At 39.6% G+C, this 24,194-nt stretch overlaps 1 protein-coding gene across 1 annotated transcript; it reads left to right on the top strand.

Moving 5' to 3' along the window:
- The first annotated feature begins 3,007 nt into the window (after positions 1-3,007).
- atp6v0e1 (ATPase H+ transporting V0 subunit e1) lies at positions 3,008-22,759 on the top strand. Its single transcript, XM_060836750.1, has 4 exons — positions 3,008-3,162; positions 4,308-4,355; positions 19,571-19,678; positions 22,265-22,759. The coding sequence occupies exons 1-3, from the start codon at positions 3,059-3,061 to the stop codon at positions 19,662-19,664; spliced, it is 246 nt and encodes an 81-aa protein (XP_060692733.1). The 5' UTR covers positions 3,008-3,058; the 3' UTR covers positions 19,665-19,678; positions 22,265-22,759.
- The last annotated feature ends 1,435 nt before the right edge of the window (positions 22,760-24,194 follow it).

Below are 24,194 nucleotides of genomic sequence, written 5' to 3'. Positions count from 1 at the left end.
AAATCATGTTTGATTACCTTTGAGTTTTTTGAAGAAGTAACGAAAGAATTGATGAGGATAATGCTGTTGATGTTGTGTACATGGTCTTCCAGATACATTGCAGCAGAGTTGATTCGAGAGAGATTTCATGGTTCATAGAATAAAAGGGATAGTAACCAGGTGGATACAAAATTGGCTGAGTGATGGTCAATGGATGCAATTCAGACTAGAGAAATATCAGTAGTTTGTCGTGGAGTTACCCAGGAGTCAGTGTTGAGATCTATACTTTTCCTGATATATATGCATATTCAGATTTACGTATTGGTATGCAGAGGACAATTTCACAGTTTGCGGATGATTCAAAATTTCAAAGCATTGTAAACCACGAAAAGGAATATAGAACTTAAAATGGACATAGACAAGTTGCGAGAATGGGCAGGTAGGTGGCAGGTGAAGCAAAGTATGAGGTGACATATTTTCCTAGCAAAAGCATGGCGAGTCAATATAAAATACAAGGTACAATACTTCAGGGGGTCAAGCAGCAGAGAGACCTGGACATATACGTGCATGTATTACTAAAGGAGACATGACAGGCAGAGAGTTAACTAAGTTAACTAATACTTTACACTGGGCTTTATTAATAGGGCACAGAATGCAAGAGCAGAAATGTGATTCTGAAATTATGACACTTATTAGACTTAGCTGGACAGTTCTGGGCTGCACTATTTAGGAGGAATATGAACAGATTGAAGAGAATGCAGAAGAGATTTACAAGATTTGTTCCAAGGCTGAGAAATTTCAAGTTACAAGGCTAGGTTGGAGAAGTTGGAGCTAGCCTCCTTGGAGAGATGACCAAGAGGGAATCTATAAAAGTTTTCAAAATCATGAGCATTTGTAAAAGGATCAAAAATCAGATTTTAAATGACCTGTAAAAAATGTGTGATGTGAAAAAAGTTTTTTCAAATAAACGTATTTCTGTTCTGGATTGCACTGCCTGGAAATATGGAGAGGGGGCCAAGGTATTCTAACAAATATTTGTTTTTATTTTAATAATTATCATATGGCAAGACTACAGAGAACAGCACGAAATAAAAAAAAACTGCAGATGCATGAAATTTGAAACAAGATCTGCATCTGTGGAGAGTAAAAGTTAATATTTCTTTTTCAGAACCGATAGTAGCAAGGAACGTTTATATGTTAAAGGTGGGAGGTGGTAACGTAGTATGCAATAGGTGGAGGTGGAGTCCACCAAGAGAGAGAACAGTAGTTAGGCAGACAAAGGGATAGTTAATGGTGAACTAAGGAGACAGCAAAGCTGATAATGGGAACATTAGGCAAAATTGGGTTGGCTGAGAGTAATAACCCATGCCATGTCAGGACCAGGGATATTGGAGTGCATAAAAGGACATGTTAGATGTCCAGGCTGTAAAGTGTGATACTCGGTACGGGGTGCTGAAGGGTTGCATAGTCCCTATGCAGAACATTTCTTCAGAAAACCCCTGCAACCTTCAGGATTGAGTGTCAAATTCAATAATCCAAGTGCCTGAATACCTGTCCCCTCCGTCTCAGCATGTACCACCTTTTCCTTCCTACTAGTAACGCTTCTGAAGGGTTACTGGACCCAAAACGTCAACTGAGTCTTTCTGTCCGCAGGTGCTGTGAGATCTGCTGATTTTCTCCAGCACTTTTTGGTTTGGTACTAAATCATGATGCCATTCTGGACTTCCTCGGGCGAATGGACTAATCTGCATCAGAACATTTCTGCGACTGTCCAAGTTAAACCAGTGTGGCACTTGCCCCACCAGAGAACACACCAGATGGCCTCCTTCTTTAAGGACCACAATTTCCCCTCCCATGTGTTTGATTATGCCCTCTAGCGCATCTCAGCAACTTTCTGCATCTTTGCCCTCAAATTCCACCCCTCCAACCGCAACAAGGACAGAAAAACCCCCTGGTCCTCACTTTTCACCCCACCAACCTCCCTAGATATCACATCATCCTCTGCCATTTCCGCCACCTACAAACAGACCCCACCACCAGAGATATATTCCCCCTTACCCCATCCACTTTCCATAAAGATCGTTCCCTCTGCGACTGCCTCGTCAGGTCCATACCCTCCAACAACCCACCCTCTCCTCCCCGCATTTTCCCCTGCCACTGCAGGAATTGCAAATCCTGCGTCCATACCCCCCCCTCACCTCCATCCGAGACCCCAAAGGAGCCTTCCACATCCAAATTTTCACCTGCACTTCCACACGCCATGTACTGTATCCATTGCTCCCGATGCATTGGGGAGACAGGATGGATACTTGCATTGCGCTTCAGATGACATCTACAGGACACTCGCACCAACCAACCCCACCGCCCCTTGGCCGAACACTTCAATCCCCGCTCCCAAGCCACCAATGACATGCAGGTCCTGGGCCTCCTCCATTGCCAATCCCTTATCCCCTGATGCCTGGAGGAAGAATACCTCATCTTCTGGCTCGGGACCCTCCAACCCCATGGCATCAATGTGGATTTCACCAGTTTCCTCATTTCCCCTCTCCTCACTTAACTCCAATTCCAAACTTCCAGCTCAGCACCACCCTCATGATCTGTCCTATTTGTCCATCTTCCTACCTATCCACTGCATTCCACGCTCCTGTCCGACCTTTACCCCCACCTCCATCCGCCTATTGAACTCTCAGCTACCTTCCCCTCCCTTTATCTCTCCACCCCTCAAGGCTCTTAGCCTCATTCCTGATGAAGGGCTTTTGTCCAAAACATCGACTCTCTTGTTCATCGGATGCTGCCTGACCTGCCGTGCTTTTCCAGCACCACATCTCAACTCCCAATGTCAGGGCTGATCCCAAACCGTCACAGGACATCACCCCAGCAGTCAGATTGGGGCGGGGCCGACGGAGCGGAGAGGAGCGGGCCTTCCGGCTCCTTTCACGCTTCTGATTGGATGTCGCCTGCAGTCAGTCAGAAGCTCAGTGTGATGTCCGGTACGGACCGGGCACATGACCGAAGGAGGTGGTGTTGTGTATGTCATTTCCCGTGGCTGGTTTCCGGGAGACGATTTGGAATTTTCGCCATGGGTTACAGTGGTTTGACGGTGCCCATCATCGTTCTGACTGTTTTCTGGGGTGTTGTGGGCGGTGTTGTGCCCTGGTTCATCCCTAAAGGACCGAATAGAGGGTGAGGCTGGTGGGGGTGGGGCACCGACTCAGGCGGTAGATTACTCTTTGTGAAGGGGAGGAAGGTAAAGCCTACTTTGTTAAAGGGCTGGGGGTGTAGGTGAGAGGCGCTGTCCTGTAGAAGTGTGGATGTGGGAGAGAAGCTTCTCCATTAAAGGGATTAAGAGAATGGTCCAGTTCTGGGGCAAGGAGACATTTCTGGCAACAATGCGACCCCTTTGACGCAAGAGAGAGCAAAAGAGATAAGTAGCTAGTAATATTGTACGTTTGAGAATGCGTTTAATTTAAGAAAGTGCCATGCGTAGCGAGTCAATTGTTGTATTCTCTCATTGGTGCGGTATGTGAAAAGTAGGTGATGAAGGTAGTTTGCCTTGGCCATAGTAAATGTTAAGTTTTGGAGAGAAATGGGAAACCACGGAATGGAAAGTGAGTGGACTAAGCCATGATAAGGGAGGTGGGTGTGCAAGAGAGGGCAGGAATCGTTTTGAAGGATGACAAACAAATGCTAAGTTGTTTATTTAATTCTAGAAGAATGATTCGGGGTGTGTTCTGATTATAGTTTTGTTTTCATTCATTGAGTTTGAAACAATCCGTAACTTTGCTTTAAAATGTTAATTGTTTTTGTCTGTGTTAAACCATGTGTGATACTATTGGTGTTAAATATTACTGTTCCAAATTACGGTAGCATTGCTGCAATATACATGTGGTTAGTGGTTTACTGGGGTCAAAGATAAAAACAAAATTGACTGCACATTTTGGAGGAAATATTGCAATTTGTGTAATGCTGAACTAAGTGCACCCTAATGTTCATATTTAGTAGAGGGAAAAAAAACAAAATTGTATGGAACAGCAAAGCATTAGTTCTGGCATAGAAATACGTGCGCCACATTTTCTACTGGTGTTCATTTAATCTTGGAAAATGGGATTAATCTCAGGGTACAAGGGTGTTATATGACCCTTGTGTACACAATAACATTGTCTTTAAACTGATGTGGTTTTATGAGTAAAAGGTACTGAATGGAAATGTTTAACTACTTTCAATCAGTTTCATAATTTTGGAGAAAACTGGTCAATGTTTTGAGGAAGAAATGCTAATTTTAACAAAAATAATCTGAACCATGTATTTCAATGTTCTATTTTTTCCAGTGTTATTAACACTATGCTGGTGACAAGTGCTGTTTGCTGCTATCTTTTGTGAGTATAAACAAATCGCTTCCTGTTGAAGGTTATTTCAAGTACAATATGGACTGATACTTTACTTTCCAATTAATTGTGTTAAAGATAGCAATCCCGGTTTAGAAATTCATTATCCAAACTGTGGTCTATGTTGAATTTAAATTAATGGACCATCAGTTTGAATAATTTTTATATATTTAATCTTGTTTCAAAATTAGTTATTTTTATTTGACCTTGAAACCCATGCTTTTAGGCCAAAAGCACATTATCTAAAAAGACAACAGCAGTATATTCTTCAGATAAAACATAATTAAAACCACATTTCCTGAATTTTATATTGGTCACACTATTACTTCCCATGTAAATCCTCTTGCAATTTGAAAGGTAAAATATTTTGAATATTGATGCTGATATTTTTACAGAAGAATGTTTCATAATGTGACTGTCAAGGTACTTGCTGCTTCTGGAGGTTTACATTACAAGTGACAAGCTTAAAAAAGCTACAAACTAAAAAAGATAGCTGCTATAAGCACTCTTTTATGCTACATTGATTATGCATATTTTCTCTTACTCCAGCAAAAAATGTGTTACTGTAAAAGCACGGGTCAGGCAGCATCCAAGGAGCAGGAGAATCTATGTTTTGGGCATAAGCCCTTCAGGAAGAAGGGCTGAAAAAGGGCTTATGTCCGAAACATTGATTCTCCTGCTCCATGGACGCTGCCTGACCTGCTGCGCTTTTCCAGCAACACATTTTCAGCTCTGATCTCCAGCATCTGCAGTCCTCACTTTCTCCTCCAGCAAATAATGCTGACCTTAGAATTTGCTTTCTAGAATGTATCTGAACTGAATTGTATAAGGTGGTTCTGATCCTGTCTGTACAGTTATTAAGACAGGGTATGTTGTCAGTGGAAACAATTGAATTAATGCCAAAAACGTGCACTGCTGGAAAAGCTTGGCAGATCTGGCAGCATCAGTGGAGAGAAAACGGTTACATTTTGGGTCCAGTGATCCTCCTTCGGAACAGGAAGGTTGATAAGGGCAGGCTGGTAGACGTAGTGTGTATGGACTTTGGTAAAGCCTTTGATAAGGTTCCGCATGGTAAGCTCCTTGGCGACTCACGTGGAATCCAGGGTGAGTCGGCAAATTGGATTGATGGTAGGAAGCAGAGGATAATAGTGGATGTTTGTCAGATGGGAGGCCTGTAACTAGTACAGTGCCACGGGTTGGTGCTGATCAGCTGGGGAAGTGGGCCAAGAAATGACAAATGGAGTTTAATATCAATAAGTGTGAGGTCTTGCATTTTGGAAAGTCCAATCAAGGTGGGAGTTTTATGGTGAATGGCATGTAGTGGAACAGAGGGATCTTGGAGTTCAGGTTCACAGTTCTCTGCAAATGGAATCATGGGTAAACAGGACAGTGAAGAAGACTTTTGGTACGCTGTCCTTTATCAGTCTGGGCATTGAATAAAGAAGTTGGGAAGTTATGTTGCAGTTGTACAGGATGTTGATGAGGCCGCACTTGAAGTATTGTGTTCAGTTTTGGTCACCTTGCTAAAGGAAGGATGTTATTAAACTGGACAGAGTACAGAAGAAATTTACAAGGATGTTGCCAGGATTCAGCAAACTGAGTTACAGGGAGATGTTGGACAAACTAGAACTCTTTTTTTTCTTTAGAGGGTAGGAGACTGAGCAGGGACCTTCTAGAGGTGTGTCAGATCATGAGGCATGGACAGGGTGAATGCAGACAGTCTTTTTCCCAGGTTTGGGGAATCGTGGAAAAGAAGGCATCAGTTTAAGGTTAGAGGGGAAAGAATAAAAGGAAACCTGAGGGGCAATTTTTGTTTTTAGTGATATACATATGGAAATGGTTGAGGTAGGTCCATATAAAAGGCATTTGGATGTGAAAGGGTTAGTAGGATATGGGCCAAGTGCAGGGAAATGGGGTTAACGTAAAGGGATGTTTTGGTCGGCATGAGCCGAAGGGCCTGTTTCCCTGCTGTAAGATTCTGATGCTGAAATGCTGCCAGGTCTGCTGAGTTTTTCCAGCAATTTTTTTTTGTTTTCAGGCATTGGTTCTTTGGTTTATTTGAATTAGTGAAAGGGGTGAATGCAATGAAATTTTTTTCATTCAAGAAGTTCCTTGTGGATGGCTTTCTATTGGAGAGGTTAATTATGTAAAAATTCAGTATTAACTCTAATGTAGAAATTGTTACCAGACTACATTCATACATGAAAAAAATGCATAAATGCTTTATTACAGAATGCAAATCCAACTGTATCCTGTTCCAGATTCTTGCAATCAATTTCAAGTGTAACCCTCTATTGCCGCCTTGACATTTGGTCATTCCTAAAAACTATTGCGGTCATGTAAATTGAGCAATGTGTATCAAATCAGATGAAGATAAGAGCTTGGATTATTTCTCATTACTTTAGTCTTTCAATAATCTATCTGGTAATCCGCCATAGTCAAATGTAACTCCACAATAGTCACTTGCTCAAAATTCAGTTACAAATTCCTGAAGGAGGGCTCATGCCCGAAACGTCGATTCTCCTGTTCCTTGGATGCTGCCTGACCTGCGCTTTTCCAGCAACACATTTTCAGCTCTGATCTCCAGCATCTGCAGTCCTCACTTTCTCCTCAAAATTCAGTTATTTTAGCATCTATATTTATAGACTTGACTAACTGGATTGATTATTTTTAGATCTGCAATTTACAGCATTGGGAAAAAAAACAGCAGATGGCACTATGAAATACAAAATGGTCAATGGGATGTACTTTGAAAATGAAAGTGTTCGCATATTTTCTGTTTATGAAAGTATTTACCTTGCATACAAGTAGTTAACTAAATTGTAGTTAAAACAGGAAAGCCTTTTTTGATAGAAACAGTAAATCCAAGTAAACCAATGGACTAGCAAAGAATGAAATGGAAGCAACAATAGTGGCTACAGAATCTGTTTTCTTTTCCTCCACCCCAAGCTCCAAAAAGATGTATTATCTGTCAATAATTTCAATTCTGGATTTCAAAATAGAAGCAGAAGGATGTAGGTCAGATTTGCAAAGGTCATTGTTTTAAACAGATTAAAAAGTCAGTTGAAAGTGTCCAAAGTGCATCAATTCAAGAAGACATGTGACTGCTGTCAAATTCTTTGGCGAAGCCTTCTGGCATTAATGGACTGAGAGTTTGTTGCTGAGTTTACAAAACGCTGTAAAACCACAGTTCAGTTTTGACTTCAGAAAAGAAGATTCAAGGTTTTTGTTCAGAAGGGAGAAGAGCTTCTCCTAGCAGGAACATCGTGTGTTTGTTTAAGGGAGCCAGTCACCCTAACCAAAGTGTCTTCATGTGAACTTCCAAGTTAGTTTCGACAGAAATTTTCTTCGAACTGAAAATGTTTATGGGCACCTTTTCACAAGTAAAAGGAATTGGAGGACTTGGGTTATCTAAATACTGAATACGGAGTGAAATTTTCTTGAGTTGACTATCTGTAAAAAGATCGTTTGAAAATTTGTCTTGCTGTTTAAGAACTTTTTATCTGTCATAGATACAGCTTGTTCTAATGCATTAAACTCACTCTTCAATTAAAAAATATCTTCGTTCTCTGTTGCATGTTTCTGTGAACTAACCACCATGGTAATCAACTGCAATAATATGATCTATCAAGCGATGTTTTCTTCTGAGATTTGACTTCTCCACCAGCAAGAATCATATTAGTTTGCAAAATGTTGCCTGAGGCTGGGGAGCAAATGTTTTTTTTTCTCTGGTCTCAATCTAGAACAATTCTTTAGAATCTACTGTCTAAGTCTTTGCATTTACCACTTTGTAGTGTTTTATTTTCATGGATAGTATTTGTATTGTATGATTTAAGTTTCCTGAAGCTTTGCTTTGTCATTGTGTTCAAATATTGTTTATCCAAAACTATTGGATCAGTTAGCTGCCTGGCTTGAACCCCATGTTGTAACTGTTAAATTTTCAACTTTGCAGATCCTCTGGTTCAGTTTCTTAAAAGTAGTAGTACTAAGCGGACTGAAGATAATTGTTAATATAGATGAAGCAGATTAAATAGGTTTTGAAGGAAAGAATACCAGTGGTTTATTTGAGATTATTGTATCAAAGATGACAAAGTTTGAATTATTTATCACATGATGCAAAGATCAAGATTCTTTATCTTTTATTGATTAAATTTTAGTTTGTTTCCATTATGATTACCTCTGTCAAGGAGGACAGGAACCATAACATTGTCTGAGAACACTCCTATGAACCTTATTCAGTATTGCAGTAACATGGTGACCAGCCATTTATCTCAACCATTCAAGGCTGATGTTTATACCACATTCAAACCTATTTCATGTTTCCTCATTGCCATCTCTTTTCCTCCATCCCCTCCTTCGTGCTTGTCTAGCTTCCACTTATAACATAGGTGTATTTATGTGCTTACCTCAGGTAGCTGATTCTATATTTTCATCACATGTTTATTAACCTATCTGAATCAAGGTTAAGAATAAGGGAAGTAGATTTAGTAGTCTCTCCGATTGGACTGTATGGACAATGATAAAATCAATTGGACTTCAAATAATTGTCAGGAGTCTCCCTTTTGTCACGTTATTTTATATTAGCTACTGCTTCTGTTGTTGCGCTGCACAAAGTGACTTTGCTGTGGCACTTTTGTGCAACCCAGCTAATTAATTTGAATTGGTCAATAGACTTCTGCTTTGTTGCTTGAAATTTGCTGATTGTAGTATTAAAATAAAATTTATTAACAATATCAGCAAACCAAACTATTGCTGAAAAGAGATTTGTTGAAATTTGTCTTGCAATAATCAGGACACTGGAGGAGAAAGTGAGGTCTGCAGATGCTGGAGATCAGAGCTGAACATGTGTTGCTGGAAAAGCGCAGCAGGTCAGGCAGCATCCAAGGAACAGGAGATTCGACATTTCGGGCATAAGCCCTTCATCAGGAAGAAGGGTTTATGCCTGAAACGTCGAATCTCCTGTTCCTTGGATGCTGCCTGACCTGCGCTTTTCCAGCAACACATTTTCAGCTCTAATCAGGACACTCTCTCAAGAATGCCAAGTTTCAAACTATTTGGCAGTTTATACTGCTGGAGGAAAGAAATGCTGATTGGCTGACCAGTCAACTGTCAAAGCCATTTTCTGATGAACTTTAGGCTTTTTTTTTTGCAGAGAAAGTATCCTTGCATATGTGATATTGCCAGCATGTGTACATTTGAGTGGTCAAAATGCTCAGTCTAACTCTCAGCCTGGAAAAGCAATGTATCTCGACATTTGAAACTTGCAAGATGTTGACAAGATATTTCCACTAGTGGAAGAATCTTGAACTGGAGGATATAGTTACAGAATAAAGAAACTTTCATTTATAATGGATAGCAAGGAATTTATTCTTCAAGAGGTTCGAATGTCTGGAATTCTGGGGTTGTGGAGGCTAGATTCCTGGGAGTCTTTTAAAAAGTGATCAGAGTTTTGAAATATCAGAGTTCATGCTTACGTTGAGATGGCATGAAAGAAAATTGAGGCGAGGGGCAGATCAGCTATGATGAATGGCAGGGCAAGCGTGAGAGGCTGCATGACTTACTCTTTCTAATGATTCCTGATGAAGGGCTTATGCCCGAAACGTCGAATTTCCTATTCCTTGGATGCTGCCTGACCTGCTGTGCTTTAACCAGCAACGCATTTTCAACTTACTCTTTCTAATGTTCTTATCTCTGGGAGTTTTGACTTTTTGAATGTGAAGTCAAATCCATTGGTTCAACTAACCCATGTGTCCTTTTTTGAATGTACTTGAGGTCTGCAATAGGCCTGTGCACTCCGGTTACATAAAGAGAGACTGTCTACAAGTGGCAATAGAGATTAATTACTTGAACTTTCTTCCATTCTGTGGAGTCATAAGATGCTCAGGCTGAACAGTTGATTTGCTGTTAATGTTTGTAGCTACTTGGTCCATGTTAAATTTCTTTTAATGCCTTAGGCTGAATAACCACTTTTCAGCATTGACTGCAAGATTTGTTTCCTGAGGAAAGTGTCTTGTTCTATGGCTATGGCACTCTTAATGTATTGTGCCCTGGTCATCTCCACTGAAAGGTTCAGTCAAGGATATTTTCTTATCATTGATTTTGTTTTATTCAGCTAGTCAACACTTGTACTTTGTTCATTTTGTTAAGCTAAGGACAATGCAGGTTTAACAAAATTTGCAATCTCATTCCTCTTGATCACTGAAGCATTCTGGTGTTTATAGATAACCAAATGTCTGTAGTTTTAGCGTGTCATGTGTATCTGATCATTTCATTTTAGAATTCTTTTGGTTGTGAAAGACTTGAATTTTTCTTTTAATAAGGATATGAAATCTCTATCTTTACTATTCTCTTGACTTTTTTTTTCTCCAATTGTTTCTCTTTCTGGCCTTTTCTTATTTTTTTTGCTGTTCTGTTTATACTACTGAAGCCTTTTTCTAAAAGGCTAAAAATAAATTCCTAAACAATTGATATGTATGCATTTCCTCTGGTTGAAAATGGTTGATTTGTTGGACAGTAGCTGCTACAGTGGTTGACATTTATTGCTTATATCAAAAACAAATTATTCAAGTTTTATGAAAATATTTATCAATGGTCTATGATGCATAAACATTATTTTCACTGGTATGCTGTTTTCATTGGTTCTGCAGAAATTACTTTGAGATTCTTGGCCCATTTCAAAGTACTTTTAACCACACCTGTAGTATGTTAATGGGATTTAAGCATCAAACTTCCTGTTTACCATAGTGACATGAAGCTCTACGGATATGAATTGGTCAATGGTCCTGAATTTAGTTTTTTTGGTTGTGACCATAATCTGTCAATCACTTATCAAGATGTGCTAGAATTCAAATATAATGAATGTGTTAACTGTTTATTCCTCGGATGCCACAGGTCACGTTTGTAGCATTGAATTTTCTGTGTCCCTTTTTCTAAACTGTATACTGTATTTGTCAGTATGATTGATAAATCTGCAATAGATTTCAAAAATAGATGTAAAAATAGTATCATCTGGGTTGTGACTGCAATCATGGATGAATTGTGGCTATCAAAAGATTATTTGAAAGGATAGATACTTTTTCCTCATATGGGTATTTGAACAAATGTTAATAAGTGAATTATGATGGAGAGTTAATGGTTGTAAAATACAGCTGAGTGATTTTGATCGCACAGCAGCTAATTAGTTTAAGGTCTAATATAATAATTGGTCGTGGTTCACAGTCAATTCAATGTTCACACATTTAGTTCAGGACTGAAGGAGTGCAACATTAGCACCCTTTCTCATAGTATTATCGTTTTTATTCACAATTTAGTATGAATGTGTCATCTAATTGACATGCCTGTGTAACCTGAATTTTCTCTCCCTCTCCCTCTCTCTCTCATATATTTATGTGCATGTTTTGCCTCTGCCCTAGATCCAGGCCGCCATGTCCTTTTATTTTCTCCACCATTTTAACCATCTATGACGAGCCAATTGTGCACTTTTTGTTTGTTGTTATGTAAACTCTCCTAACACTAATCTGTTCTCCTGTTGGTACTTTGCCTGTTCAAAGCATAAGTCTTCCTTGCATGAGTCCACAGTTATCTTTTGTCCTATTTGGTGCCTTTTTAAAAAGGCTTATCTCCAGACTGAGATATCAACTGCTCCGTTCTTCTGACCTTCCCACTCAGCACATAACTAAAAGCTGATCTTGTCAACTGCTTTCTGTTTTCTTGCTTGGACTCATCTTGCAGATAAAATATCACTCCCCTTTTCCTCCAGAAGGCCTTTGGTTTCATGTACACCTTTGTTAACGAGCACTAACAGACAGCAAAAAGTTGTTAGCTTGTATTACAGCAGGACCATAGTAAATATAGGGTTTCTAATTCTTTCACCAACAACTTTAACGGAATCAGAAGTGTGCATGAAATGGACTTGAGTATTTTAAAAAACAAACATCTGTGGTTTTATTGAGATTTGAATCTAATTGAGGACTGTTGTCTTAGTTAGGTGTTTGTATTTGAGGCTCAATGCTAATTGAGGAACGATTATGACATTTCTCAGATCCTGTTATTAATTTAGCATTATATCATCAAAGGCATATTCCTAACGACTAATCTTGTTCTATTTATACAGTCCTTGTTTAGAATTCCAGTCTTGAGTCTATGTGGTAGCGTATTCATTGGAGTTATGTTATGTAGACTGAGAAACGATCTGCCACCCTGCCAACTGAGAATAGGCCCACAAAAGCAAAATTGGCCAACAGTACCAAAAAACACCCAGAAAGCCTATGCAGGCTCACAAGTCAAACCAGACAGCCCATGCAGACAGGGGAATACACTTTAAGCTGACACTAACACTGACAGAGCGCTACAGATATCTCAAAGCCCCAAAGGCATTTTCACAACCCAGCAATACCAAAGCTACGCAAAGAGCAGGTCAGACAGAGAGGCAACAGCAAGGACATGCTCCCAGAACAAGACAGTGGAAGCACTGCACCACTTCAGAGGAGACATTAACACCTACCTGTGACAAGGAATGGAACCATCGATACTGTCAGGATGTTGCATTGTGTGAATCAGGTTCATTCACCTGAGAACTTTTTTCCAACTAGCATCCTTTTAACTAAATTACTCCACTTTCAGATACATTGTATTTTCCCCATTTCTTAATCAGCCTTATTGTGCAGCATTATAATAAAAACTAGTCTCATCCTTAGTTCTGTGAAGAGAAATTCTGATCTACCTGTACAGACTGTCAGTTCTGTGTCAGCCTAGTCCGTTTCTCTTCCAGCGATTATCGCTTGCAATAAACTGTGTCAATTTCACGAGCTGTGTTTTGTGATCTCTAACCTATTGGGCAAATTTCTCTGACATGGACTTTCATGGTAATGCACTAGTATCATCTCTTACAATTAATAGATAATAGATGCTGTCATCTATTACAATCTAGTTTAATTCACCTAATAATCTTTCTAAAAGTTTTTATTTAAAATCCATTGTATTTTGTAGCACACAATAAGTATATAAAGTCATTGTCCCAGTCTTATCAATTGCATTATCTAATGACCTCTTCTGTCATGCCATCTGCATCTTTCCTCTGCAGATGGAAACAACATCTTCAGCAGTAACTTTGGCCCCACCTGTTTTTTTTCTCTCACCAGTCTCACCTGCATTGTTAACACCTCTAACCGGCCATTATAAATGCATCACTTGCTCTATCCCTTTCCTTGTGCCTCCAGATGAACATGAGAAATTGGCCTGATTCTCCTTTCAGCACTCAAACTTGTCTCACTCTTCTACAACATTGTGACCAATCCCAATCTCAATCCTCAGTTCTTCTCATTGGCCTCAACTCCTGGATTTCAAAAATCTGTATACTTCTTTAAATACTTCCTAGCTGCTACACTTGAGACAGTGAATTCCAGGCCTTCACTATCTTGAGAGAAGAAAGGCCTTCACACCTCAGTTTAACTTGAGTAATCCTTATTCTGCAATAATGTCCTCTAGTTTGAAATGTGCCTCACGAGTGGCTTTGTCGTCCTCAGAACTGTATGTTTCAAAGTAACATCATCTTTCTTTTCTTTCTAAATTTCTAACGAATAAAGACTTGTTTAATAGTTCTTGATAAGTGAAACGGGAATCAGCCAAGTGAATGCCTTTTTTAACTGCTTTCAATGCTAGCATATCATTTTTCAGTACGGGGACCAAAACCGTGCTCTTCTCTAGGGTGTGGCAGTTGTAACGAGACTTCCCAAATCTTGAAGTCCAATAGAAAACCACGCTTCTCCCCCCACCCCCGTCCCGTAAAAAAAATGCTTTTTCATTTGTTGCCTTCAGCACTTGCATGTTAGCAGATGCTCCATGCCTGACAGCACCCTGTTCGTTCAGTGCTGCATGATTTGGGAGTATCACTAGTCAAATAATAGCCTGTCTTTTGATTCTTCTGAGGTACATGACCTCTCACTTGGCTACTTTAATTCCATCTGTCAGGATTTTGTCCACTCTTTGACACTTTGTAGTTGCATCAAATGATATTCAATGTGCCAACTTCTGTGAACAGCCAAAATTTATTAAGCAACTATAAGCTTTCGGAGGATCAAGCGTGTCAAGCAAAGCTCTCTCAACAAAGGGACCAGTAGTTCTTTTCTACAAGATTTCACATCAGTTAGTAATGCCCACAAGACAACTCCCAGCCACTTCCTCATAGTCACATGCCACTCAAGAAACAATGTAATGATTTGATTATTTCAAAAAATAATGTGATGTAGATCATTCCTTAATGGCAAGATCTGGTGTAAATCGCTTTTTTTAACTGCAGAGTTCCGAATTTTAACCGCAATGTTCTTCCTAATTATCTCCTCCTCAGAATGCAAATTTACTTCAAATAGCAGAAGGTGACTATGTAAATTTTTTACATTCTACCTGCAAGACTGAAACATACTACCCTACCCCTGGGGCACCCACTTTCTTGAAGGTCAGCAGAGCAAATAACCCCTTAACACTTTACTGGCATAGACCAATCAATACAGGACAGGCAGACAAAAGGTGTTGTGGATTAAAATAAATTATTGTTCATTATTTTATCTATCATAACCTGTGCTTGCACTTATCAAGCTTTTGGCATAATAAAACATTGTTAATACACAGGATTTCTGAAGAATTATTTTACAATTGCAAATATTATGGCAGAAAATATCTGTTTACCTATTTAGTGAGCATGACATCACTACACAATGTTGTATTGTAGTTATTCTGAAAGTTACTAAAGCACACTTTGTAAACAATACCTGAAATTGTATGCTGTTGAAGTTGTGACAGTTGGTTCATGGGCTGGGGCTAAGTGGAGATGGAAAAGATAAGGGCTGCTCAATGTTGTTCTATTCTAAGTATTTTAAGCTCAATGATCTACTTCGTGTGGTCAATTGTGAAATCTTTTCATAGGTATTTTTGGAAAAGTTGGTGACCTGTACAGTAGAACACTTTATGGTGAAATGGGAAGTGGCAAAGAAACAGCAGTTGATTACTTGATGGACTGTGGCTGTTATAAAACTTGAACAATAAATATTCCTATGATAGGGTTAGGATTAGTCTGGTTGTCAATTATTTAAGAAATCTCCTAGATTCTGGGCAGTCTTCCTCCTGTTTATCAATGAATTCCTGTTTTGCCAAACTCATTTGGATTCCAGCTTTGCACTACGAATCAGAGGAAGGGTCAAATGACTGCGCTTGTGATTTAAGGTCAAGCATGTTCCTATTTTCTTTAATTTCAGTGGTACGTGTCTTAAAAATACTAAAGTTGTTGCAGTAGTGGTAAACATGGTCTATCAAATTTGACTTTCATCTAACTCTTTTACACCTGGGACCTTTCTTGCAGTGAAAGTTTTTAAAAGTTAAGTACTGATCATGATCACTGAGGCAAGTTGAAGAATAAATGGAATAATATATACAATGTAATAATTATGGAATAAAGTAAAATGATAATTTTGTGCTTTTGCTTAAGAATTTGACACCAGCCAATTGTGTCACTGCACTAGAATTGCATTTGCTATATTAAATTGTACTTGATGATTTTATACCATGGTGATGAAAAGATTACCAAGTTGGAAAGACAATGTAACCAGTTTGAGAAGATTTGTAGTTCTGTTTGAGGTTCAGGTTGTAAGCTTACTCGCTTGAGCTGGAAGGCTTGTTTTCAGACGTTTCATCATAATGCTAGGTAACATCAGAGTCTCCGGTGAAGCGCTGATGTTATGTCCTGCTTTCTATTTGTGTCTCTTGGTCTGTTCAGGTGGGTGATAATATTTCCGGTTCTTCTCGGACGATGGTAAATGGGGTCCAGATTGATGTGTTTATTGATGAACTTCTGGTTTGAATGCCAGGCCTCCAGGAATTCCCATGTGTGTGTGTCTGTTTAGCTTGTCCTTAGATGGCTGTGTTGTCCCCATCAACGTGGTGTCCTCCTTCATCTGTACGTAAGGATGCTAGTGATAGTGGGTCATGTCTTTTGGTGGCTAGTTGGTGTTCGTGTATCCTGGTGGCTAGTTTTCTGCCTGTTTGTCTGATGTAGTGTTTGTTACAGTCCTTGCAGGGTATTTTGTAAATGACGTTCATTTTGCTGGTTGTTTTAGGGTCCTTTTTAGGTTCATCAGCCGCTGTTGAACTGGAGTGGTAGGTTTGTGGGTTACCGTGGTACCAAGCGGTCTGAGTACTCAGTCATTTCAGAGATGTCTTTGGTGAAGTGGGTAGGGAAATGGTAAATGGAGTTCAATACAAATAAATGTGAGGTCTTGCATTTTGGAAAGCCATATCAAGATAGGAGTTTCATGGTTAATGCTAGGGCCTTAAGGAGTGTCCTGGAATAGAAGCAACCTGGGGTTTCAGTGCACAATTCTCTGAAAGTGAAGTTACAGGTAGACAGGGCAGTGAAGAAGGTTTTTGGCACACTGGCCGTCACCAGTCAGGGCATTAAGTATGAAAGTTGGGAAGTTATGTTGCAGTTGTACAGGATGTTGGTGAGATTGCACTTGGAATATCATGTTCAGTTTTGGTCACCTTGCTACAGGAAGCATGTTATTAAACTGCAAAGAGTGCAGAAGAAATTTACAAGGATGTTGCCAGGATTCAATGGTCTGCGTTGCAGCGATAGATTGGTCAAGCTAGGACTTGTTTCTTTAGAGCATAGGAGACTGAGGGGGGAACCTTCTGGAGGTGTATAAGATCATAAGATCATAAGAGACATGGATAGGATCGGGCGGCACGGTGGCACAGTGGTTAGCACTGCTGCCTCACAGTGCCAGAGACCTGGGTTCAATTCCCACCTCAGGCAACTGACTGTGTGGAGTTTGCACGTTCTCCCCGTGTCTGCGTGGGTTTCCTCCGGGTGCTCCGGTTTCCTCCCACAGTCCAAAGATGTGCGGGTCAGGTGAATTGGCCATGCTAAATTGCCCATAGTGTTAGGGGCAGGGGTAAATGTAGGGGTATGGGTGGGTTGCGCTTCGGCGGGTCGGTGTGGACTTGTTGGGCCGAAGGGCCTGTTTCCACACTAAGTAATCTAATCTAGGATGAAAGCCCTCAGCCTTTTTCCCATGGTTGGGGAACTAACGATAAGAGGGCATTAGTTTAAGGTCAGAGGGGAAAGAAGTTTGCACATTCTCCCCGTGTCTGCATGGGTTTCCTCCCACAGTCCAAAAGTGGTCAGGTTAGGTGAATCGGCCACGCTAAATTGCCCGTAGTGTTAGGTTCAGGGGTAAATATAAGTGAATGGGTCTGGGTGGGTGCGCTTCGGCGGGTCGGTGTGGACTTGTTGGGCCGAAGGGCCTGTTTCCACACTGTATGTTATGTAATCTAATCTAATAAAAGGGAACCAGAGGGGCAACTTTTTTTTTATGCAGAGGTCGGTACACCTGGAAAGACCTGCAGGTGGAAGTGGTTGAGTCGGATACGTGAACAATCATTTAAAAGGCACTAGGACAAATACATGGATAGGAAATGATTAGAAGGATATGGGCCAAATGCAGGGTAATGGGGTTAGTGTGGATGGACATTTTGCTTGGCATGGATCAGTTTGGACTGTGCTTTCAGACTGTGACTCTGACTCTGGAGTACCCTAAGGTTCTGAGCATTACCCTTCACCTTAACCTTTACCACTTGTAACATCTGGTTTTTCACAATTTGTTACCAGCAATATGTCATCAAGTGTTTTGATTTCATTTCATTGTATTGCAGTACTGAATAATAGAAATGTACGTTGTCTGGTATCTTTTAACTATTTGGAATCTTGTAACCAAAAGATAGTATAACTACATGAGTTTTGTACTGTAGACAGGACACCAAGTGATAACATTCAGTTGTTCCCTTGTGAAATTAATGTGACAGTGTTTGATTCTGACCCTGAAATGGAACTCTGTACGATCAAAAGCTTTGTAATTAACGGTCAGATGCTGTTAATTATAATGATTCTTATTACCCCTTGCAAGTGGGGTAGATACAGAGGGAAAAAAAGCTTTGCTGTTACAAAACCCTGAATTGAGAGTTCAAAAGGACACGCGAGAGAGAGACCATTTTAGTGCCGATGGCTGTTGGAGCTAATAGCAAATTAACTTAGTGCTTACCTGCTATGGATTGAATTTAATTGCATTTTGGGACTTTATGATGATATCGAGTAGCCATTACTGGTTGTTAAATACAAACTCTGTGAAAGGTAATGTTGATGAAGCCTTAACTAACTTGCTGTTCTTGCAGATCACTCTACAGACCTTTACTGTCTCACTGTCGATTCCAACAAATCAGATCTTATGTCTTATTTGAATTTAAATTATTCTAAACCTAACATTGAAGAGATTCTGACACAATCTGTCGGGAAGCCATTTTATGGTCAAAAGTTTGACGACCTTGCGAAGAAGCCATTTCATAAAACAATGATATCAGACATGCGAGCTGTGCAAGGTTACCTTATGACATCTCCCACTTAATTTAGACTAGTGCTTCTTTACAGGAACTTATCTTGACAACAGACGTCAAACTCGGCTGGATTTGTTTTTCCCACCTGATGGATAGCTCAAGGCCTGTAGAAGTGATCAGTCAAGTGCGCACAGATCTGTCAATTAACTTTTCTTCTTTATGAATTGTCTTTCATTGTTATCTGTATAATTAAGAACATGCATTTTTTTCAAACTTTTGTATAAAGGAAGCCATGTTGTATCAGTACATCAGAGTAGCCTGCTGGGGCACTTGAACCTAGTTAGTTTAGCTTATAGGTATCAGTGTTATGTTGTAACAGTGATGCTATTAGTGAATAAAGGGGATGCCTAAAATTAAACTGAACTGTCTGTAAGAGGTTTTTATTCCAGACTTGCAAAGAGTGCGATCTCCGGGAAGAACTGAGAGAAGCTTTACAGGTCTGAGTCCACAAGGGATTCCCTGGGCCATCTCAAATCTTTAGTTAAACAATATTAAAATGTTAAAGTAATATTTTCTAATCAACTTGTTTGGATGTTATTACACAACCTGGAACAGGAAGGACTTGAATCCCAGGTCATTTCATCAAAGGTATAAACACTACTGCGCAATAAGAACCTTCAGTATGTATCTGAAGCTAACCTGGAATGACCTTTATTATAAACAATTCTGTCATTTGCATTGTTAAAGTAGGTGATCTTTTTCATATAGCTTGAAAATATTCCTTTTAAAATGTGGCTGATAAATTGTTTTCATTTTTGATTTTGCAGCTGGCTGATTGCAATCCTGTCCCAATTAAACCCCCTGTTTGGTCCACAGTTGAAAAATGAAACAATCTGGTACTTGCGTTACCAATGGCCTTGAATATCTTTGATCAGGTGAGCTCTTGAGGAACTGCTTTATACAGAATGCAACTTTATTTCCTAGTTCTATGCTTTTAGATGTAGATTTTTAAGCATGTATAGTACTAGTTTATCTGAGCTGAGTGACCTTGGCATTTGTATTTTTTTTGTATTTGGATGAAACTAGCCTAAGATTTTAGATATTTTAAATTGAAAAACTTTGAATACTGATGAATAACAAGTCTTGATAACTTGCTTAAAGAGGGTCCCCAGTTGTTTTACTGTGGAGAAGGTGCAAGATGGTCACACCAGTAGCCAATTGCAAGAGTATATTTGACTGTGGTTGGACAATTAATCCCAAAGTTTTATTCTGGTATGTAATGTCAGGTTTTGTAAATGGTTATACTATAAACTACTATTTGAACTTCAAAATGGAGTGGAGTTGGTGGGATGTGCATTTGCACCTGGATGCAAGATCCATAAATGGTTTTTGTTATGCATAGATGGTACCCCTCACTATTTTGGAGCTGGGACCCAATCATTTCTGCTCTAGAGGTGTGTAATAACATCTCCGTTGTAAGAAAATACCTAAATATCCATGATCATCCACACTGCACCACTCATACTGCAGAGGAGGCTTACCAGGATGTTGCCTGGTATGGTAGGAAGATCGTATGAGGAAAGGCTGAGGCACTTGGGGCTGTTTTCATTGGAGAACAGAAGGTTTAGGGGTGACTTGATACAGGTGTACAAGATGATTAGGGGTTTAGATAGGGTTGACCATGAGAACCTTTTTCCACGTATAGAGTCAGATATTATGAGGGGGCATAGCTTTAAATTAAGGGGTGGTAGGTATAGGACAGATGTTAGGGGTAGATTCTTTACTCAGCGAGTCGTGAGTTCATGGAATGCCCTGCCAGTAGCAGTGGTGAACCTCTCCCTCTTTATGGGCATTTAAACGGGCATTGGATAGACATATGGAGGATGGTGGGCTTGGATTGGCACAACATTGAGGGCCGAAGGGCCTGTACTGCGCTGTATTTTTCTATGTTCTATGTACTCAGTAGCAGCTGAGAGTACCATGTAGAAGGCACACTGCAAAAATTCATTAAAGCTCCTTTAGATGGCATCTTTCATATCCTTAATTGCCAACTGCAAGAACCAGGATAGCAGTGGGAACATCACTACTTGGAAGTTTCATTCTCACCCTCCTATGTCCCCCTCCCTCCCACATCATCTCTTCCAAATATTTGCACTTGTCTATCCCTGGTCTCTTGCAAATTCCCTGTTTTTATGGATTTTTGATTTGAAAAGCGTGCCCTAAGCTATCTAGGTCCTAATGCTTTTTATTTTCTTTTTAAACCTCTCCACAATTCATTCTCCTGTACAACATTACTTTGGGAAACTCTGTTGAAAAGAGTGGTTAGGACCCCAAGTTGGGTCACTAGATCCAAGGCAGTAATGACTGCCACGGGGTTTGACCAAGTTTCAACAGCTGCGTTTGCTTTAACAGGCCTTTATTATCTCTCTGTTCACGGAGGTTCTCAAGCATTTTCAAACCTTGTAATGGGGGTCACTGTGGGGGAAATGTTTACGAGGCAGTACCTTTTGGAACCCATATCTTTGATCAAGCTTTTGCTCAACTGACCATGTATCATTAACTCCATAACACCTTTATGGGCCACCATTATGTAATATCTTGATATTTTTATTTTTTTTGTCAGGATATCTGGACTGTAATTTTGCTTTTAAGGTGAGGATATGTGGTAGAGTAAAGGAAATACAAACTGTGCCATGTGACCTCAAAGCAAAAATAGCAGTGCTTTGGACCACAGCATTTTATTTCCGTTTGAACTTTCCCAGAAATATCAGGATGTGACCATAACGCATGTTCTGTCAGAACATACACTTAAAATGGTTTGTGTGCTCACTTAGCAACAATGACATCCACAAATGTGAGAGACAGTTGAACCATTTTGTATAATTCAGACATTTCATGCCAAGAGAAATGTTGAGTATGAAAAGCTTCTTTAGAGGCAGAGTTGATAATCCAACCTTTTCCGGCCAATCTTCAAATTTTAAAGTTATTAGATGTGGAATTTTCCATGCAAAATGTGACTATGCAAGATATCTGGGGAATTATGCAAAGTAATGTAACTTATTAACCGAAAGTAATGAGCAGAACCACTTCTTTGAATTTTGTATAAATATGTAATTCATGGGAGACCAGTACAGTATGTTCTAACGTTGCCAATTGTCTTCCATGGCTGAGTCCATTAGAGTAAAAGCCAAGTGCTTAACTTAATGCTTTTATGAAGCATTGACCTTTAATATAATTCAGTATTCCACTGGCACTTCTGGAATAGAAATGGCATTATTTTTCAAACAACAGGAGAGAATCTATCAATTTGAGTAAGTTTATGGGGCAAGTATTTGAAGCCTTTAGTCATTGCTGTTTTGGAAGCAGAAGGAATAATTGTGGGTCTCATTTTGCCAGTCAGCATTTCTTTTTCAAAAGATGATAATTGGAATTAGTAGCCAGCAATTGTATTTTTACCTATGAAAGTATTTGTATCTGCACTGTGGATCTTTTCATGTTTTATATAATCCCTCTCTTTATAGAGAAAGAAGATACCTTTAAAATCGCTGCAATCGATTCATTTCCTTTGCATGTAAGCGGCTTTCGTAGATGCAACCTTTGCAAATGGCATTCAGCAGTGGTGGATGTTTTGCATTCTGGTTTATAATTCAGCAATTGGTATTGATGCTTAGAGTTTGAAGTAATAAAACTAATGTGTAAATATTTTGCAATATATTGGAAGCTTGACTCTGCTTATATGTTATACACCTGAAGAATTGGACATTTTTTATTACATTTATACTAATATGTAAAGAGAAATCGTCAGAATGTAGCACTGAGAAAATAATATATTTTGTCAAACAAGTGTTTATTTACTGGGGTCTTATTTTTATATTGATCTGTCTCCTGCAATGTGAGTATGCAGATCTAGTTGGAGCATTTATACACTGCTTTTGTATTTCTTGCCTTCCGTTCTTTTACTAAAATCAAAATTGAATCAAAATCTGATGACAATAAATAATTGATGAAAAGCTCTAGTTATGGCTATACCTCTTTTTTTTCTCTCTCTAAAGCACTTACACATTAAATTTAGCAAGGATCCAGTTTTTGGATTATGGAACAATTTGATTTAATTAAGGAACGATAGTAATCTAAAAATGTATTTGTGATTTTGCTGTTAAGCAGTATGAACATGACATCCGATTTAAGATTGTGGATCTCTCTGACAGTTTGTTTCAGGTATGTAAAAGGAAACTGAAACCTCATGCCACAGCTGAACTATTGCAACAGTATTGTGATTGTCTTTAGATGAATGTTAAGTATTGTGGAATTAAAATTAAATAGAAATAAATTTAGGAAGCATGGCCATGTGCTCCTGACATGAATAGCACTCTTGATTACTGTTGCTAAGAGTACATTTTGTGACTGGAATAAGAACATGGATGTTATTGTGCTTATGAAAACAAAGCGGTTAAGACCATAAGACACGAGCAGAAGTAGGCCATTCAATCCATCAAGTCTGTGCCACCATAACATGTAGATTTGATTCCTCACTCTGCGGGGCAGTAACTAACATCTGTTTCTCCAATTCCCTGTCTCCGGGCCTCTTGCTGAGATACTTGTAGCATGATAGTCACAGGTGAGGTATTGGAAGACTGGAGGTTGGCTAATGTGGTGCCACTGTTTAAGAAGGGTGGTAAGGACAAGCCAGGGAACTATAGACCAGTGACCTGATGTCAGTGGTGGGAAAGTTGTTGGAGGGAATCCTGAGGGACAGGATGTACATGTATTTGGAAAGACAAGGACTGATTAGTGATAAACATGGCTTTATGTGTGCGAAATCCTGTCTCTCAAACTTGAGTTTTTTTGAAGAAGTAACAAAGGATTGATGAGAGCAGAGCAGTAAATGTGATCTATATGAACTTCAGTGAGGCGTTCGACAAGGTTCCCCATGGGAGACTGATTAGCAAGGTTAGATCTCATGGAATACGAGGAGAACTAGCCATTTGGATACAGAACTGGCTCAAGGGTAGAAGACAGAGGGTCGTGGTGGAGGGCTGTTTTTCAGACTGGAGGCCTGTGACCAGTAGAGTGCTGAGTCCTCTACTTCTTGACATTTACGTAAATGATTTAGATGCGAGCGTAAGAGGTACAGTTAGTAAGTTTGCAGATGACACCAAAATTGGAGGTGTAGTGGACAGTGAAGAGGGTTACCTCAGATTACAACAGGATCTTGCTAGGTGGGCCAATGGGCAGAGAAGTGACAGATGGTGTTTAATTCAGATAAATGCGAGGTGCTGCATTTTGGGAAAGCAAATCTTAGCAGGACTTATGCACTTAATGGCAAGGTCCTGTGGAGTGTTGCTGAACAAAGAGACCCTTGAGTGCAGGTTCATAGCTCCTTGAAAGTGGAGTCACAGGTAGAAAGGATATTGAAGAAGGCATTTGGTATGCTTTCCTTTATTGGTCAGA

The sequence above is a fragment of the Hemiscyllium ocellatum genome, chromosome 16 (assembly GCF_020745735.1).
Source record: "Hemiscyllium ocellatum isolate sHemOce1 chromosome 16, sHemOce1.pat.X.cur, whole genome shotgun sequence".
Classification (NCBI taxonomy): domain Eukaryota; kingdom Metazoa; phylum Chordata; class Chondrichthyes; order Orectolobiformes; family Hemiscylliidae; genus Hemiscyllium; species Hemiscyllium ocellatum.
Note: the sequence above shows the minus strand (reverse complement) of the source record. Positions and strands in the feature narration are given on the sequence as shown.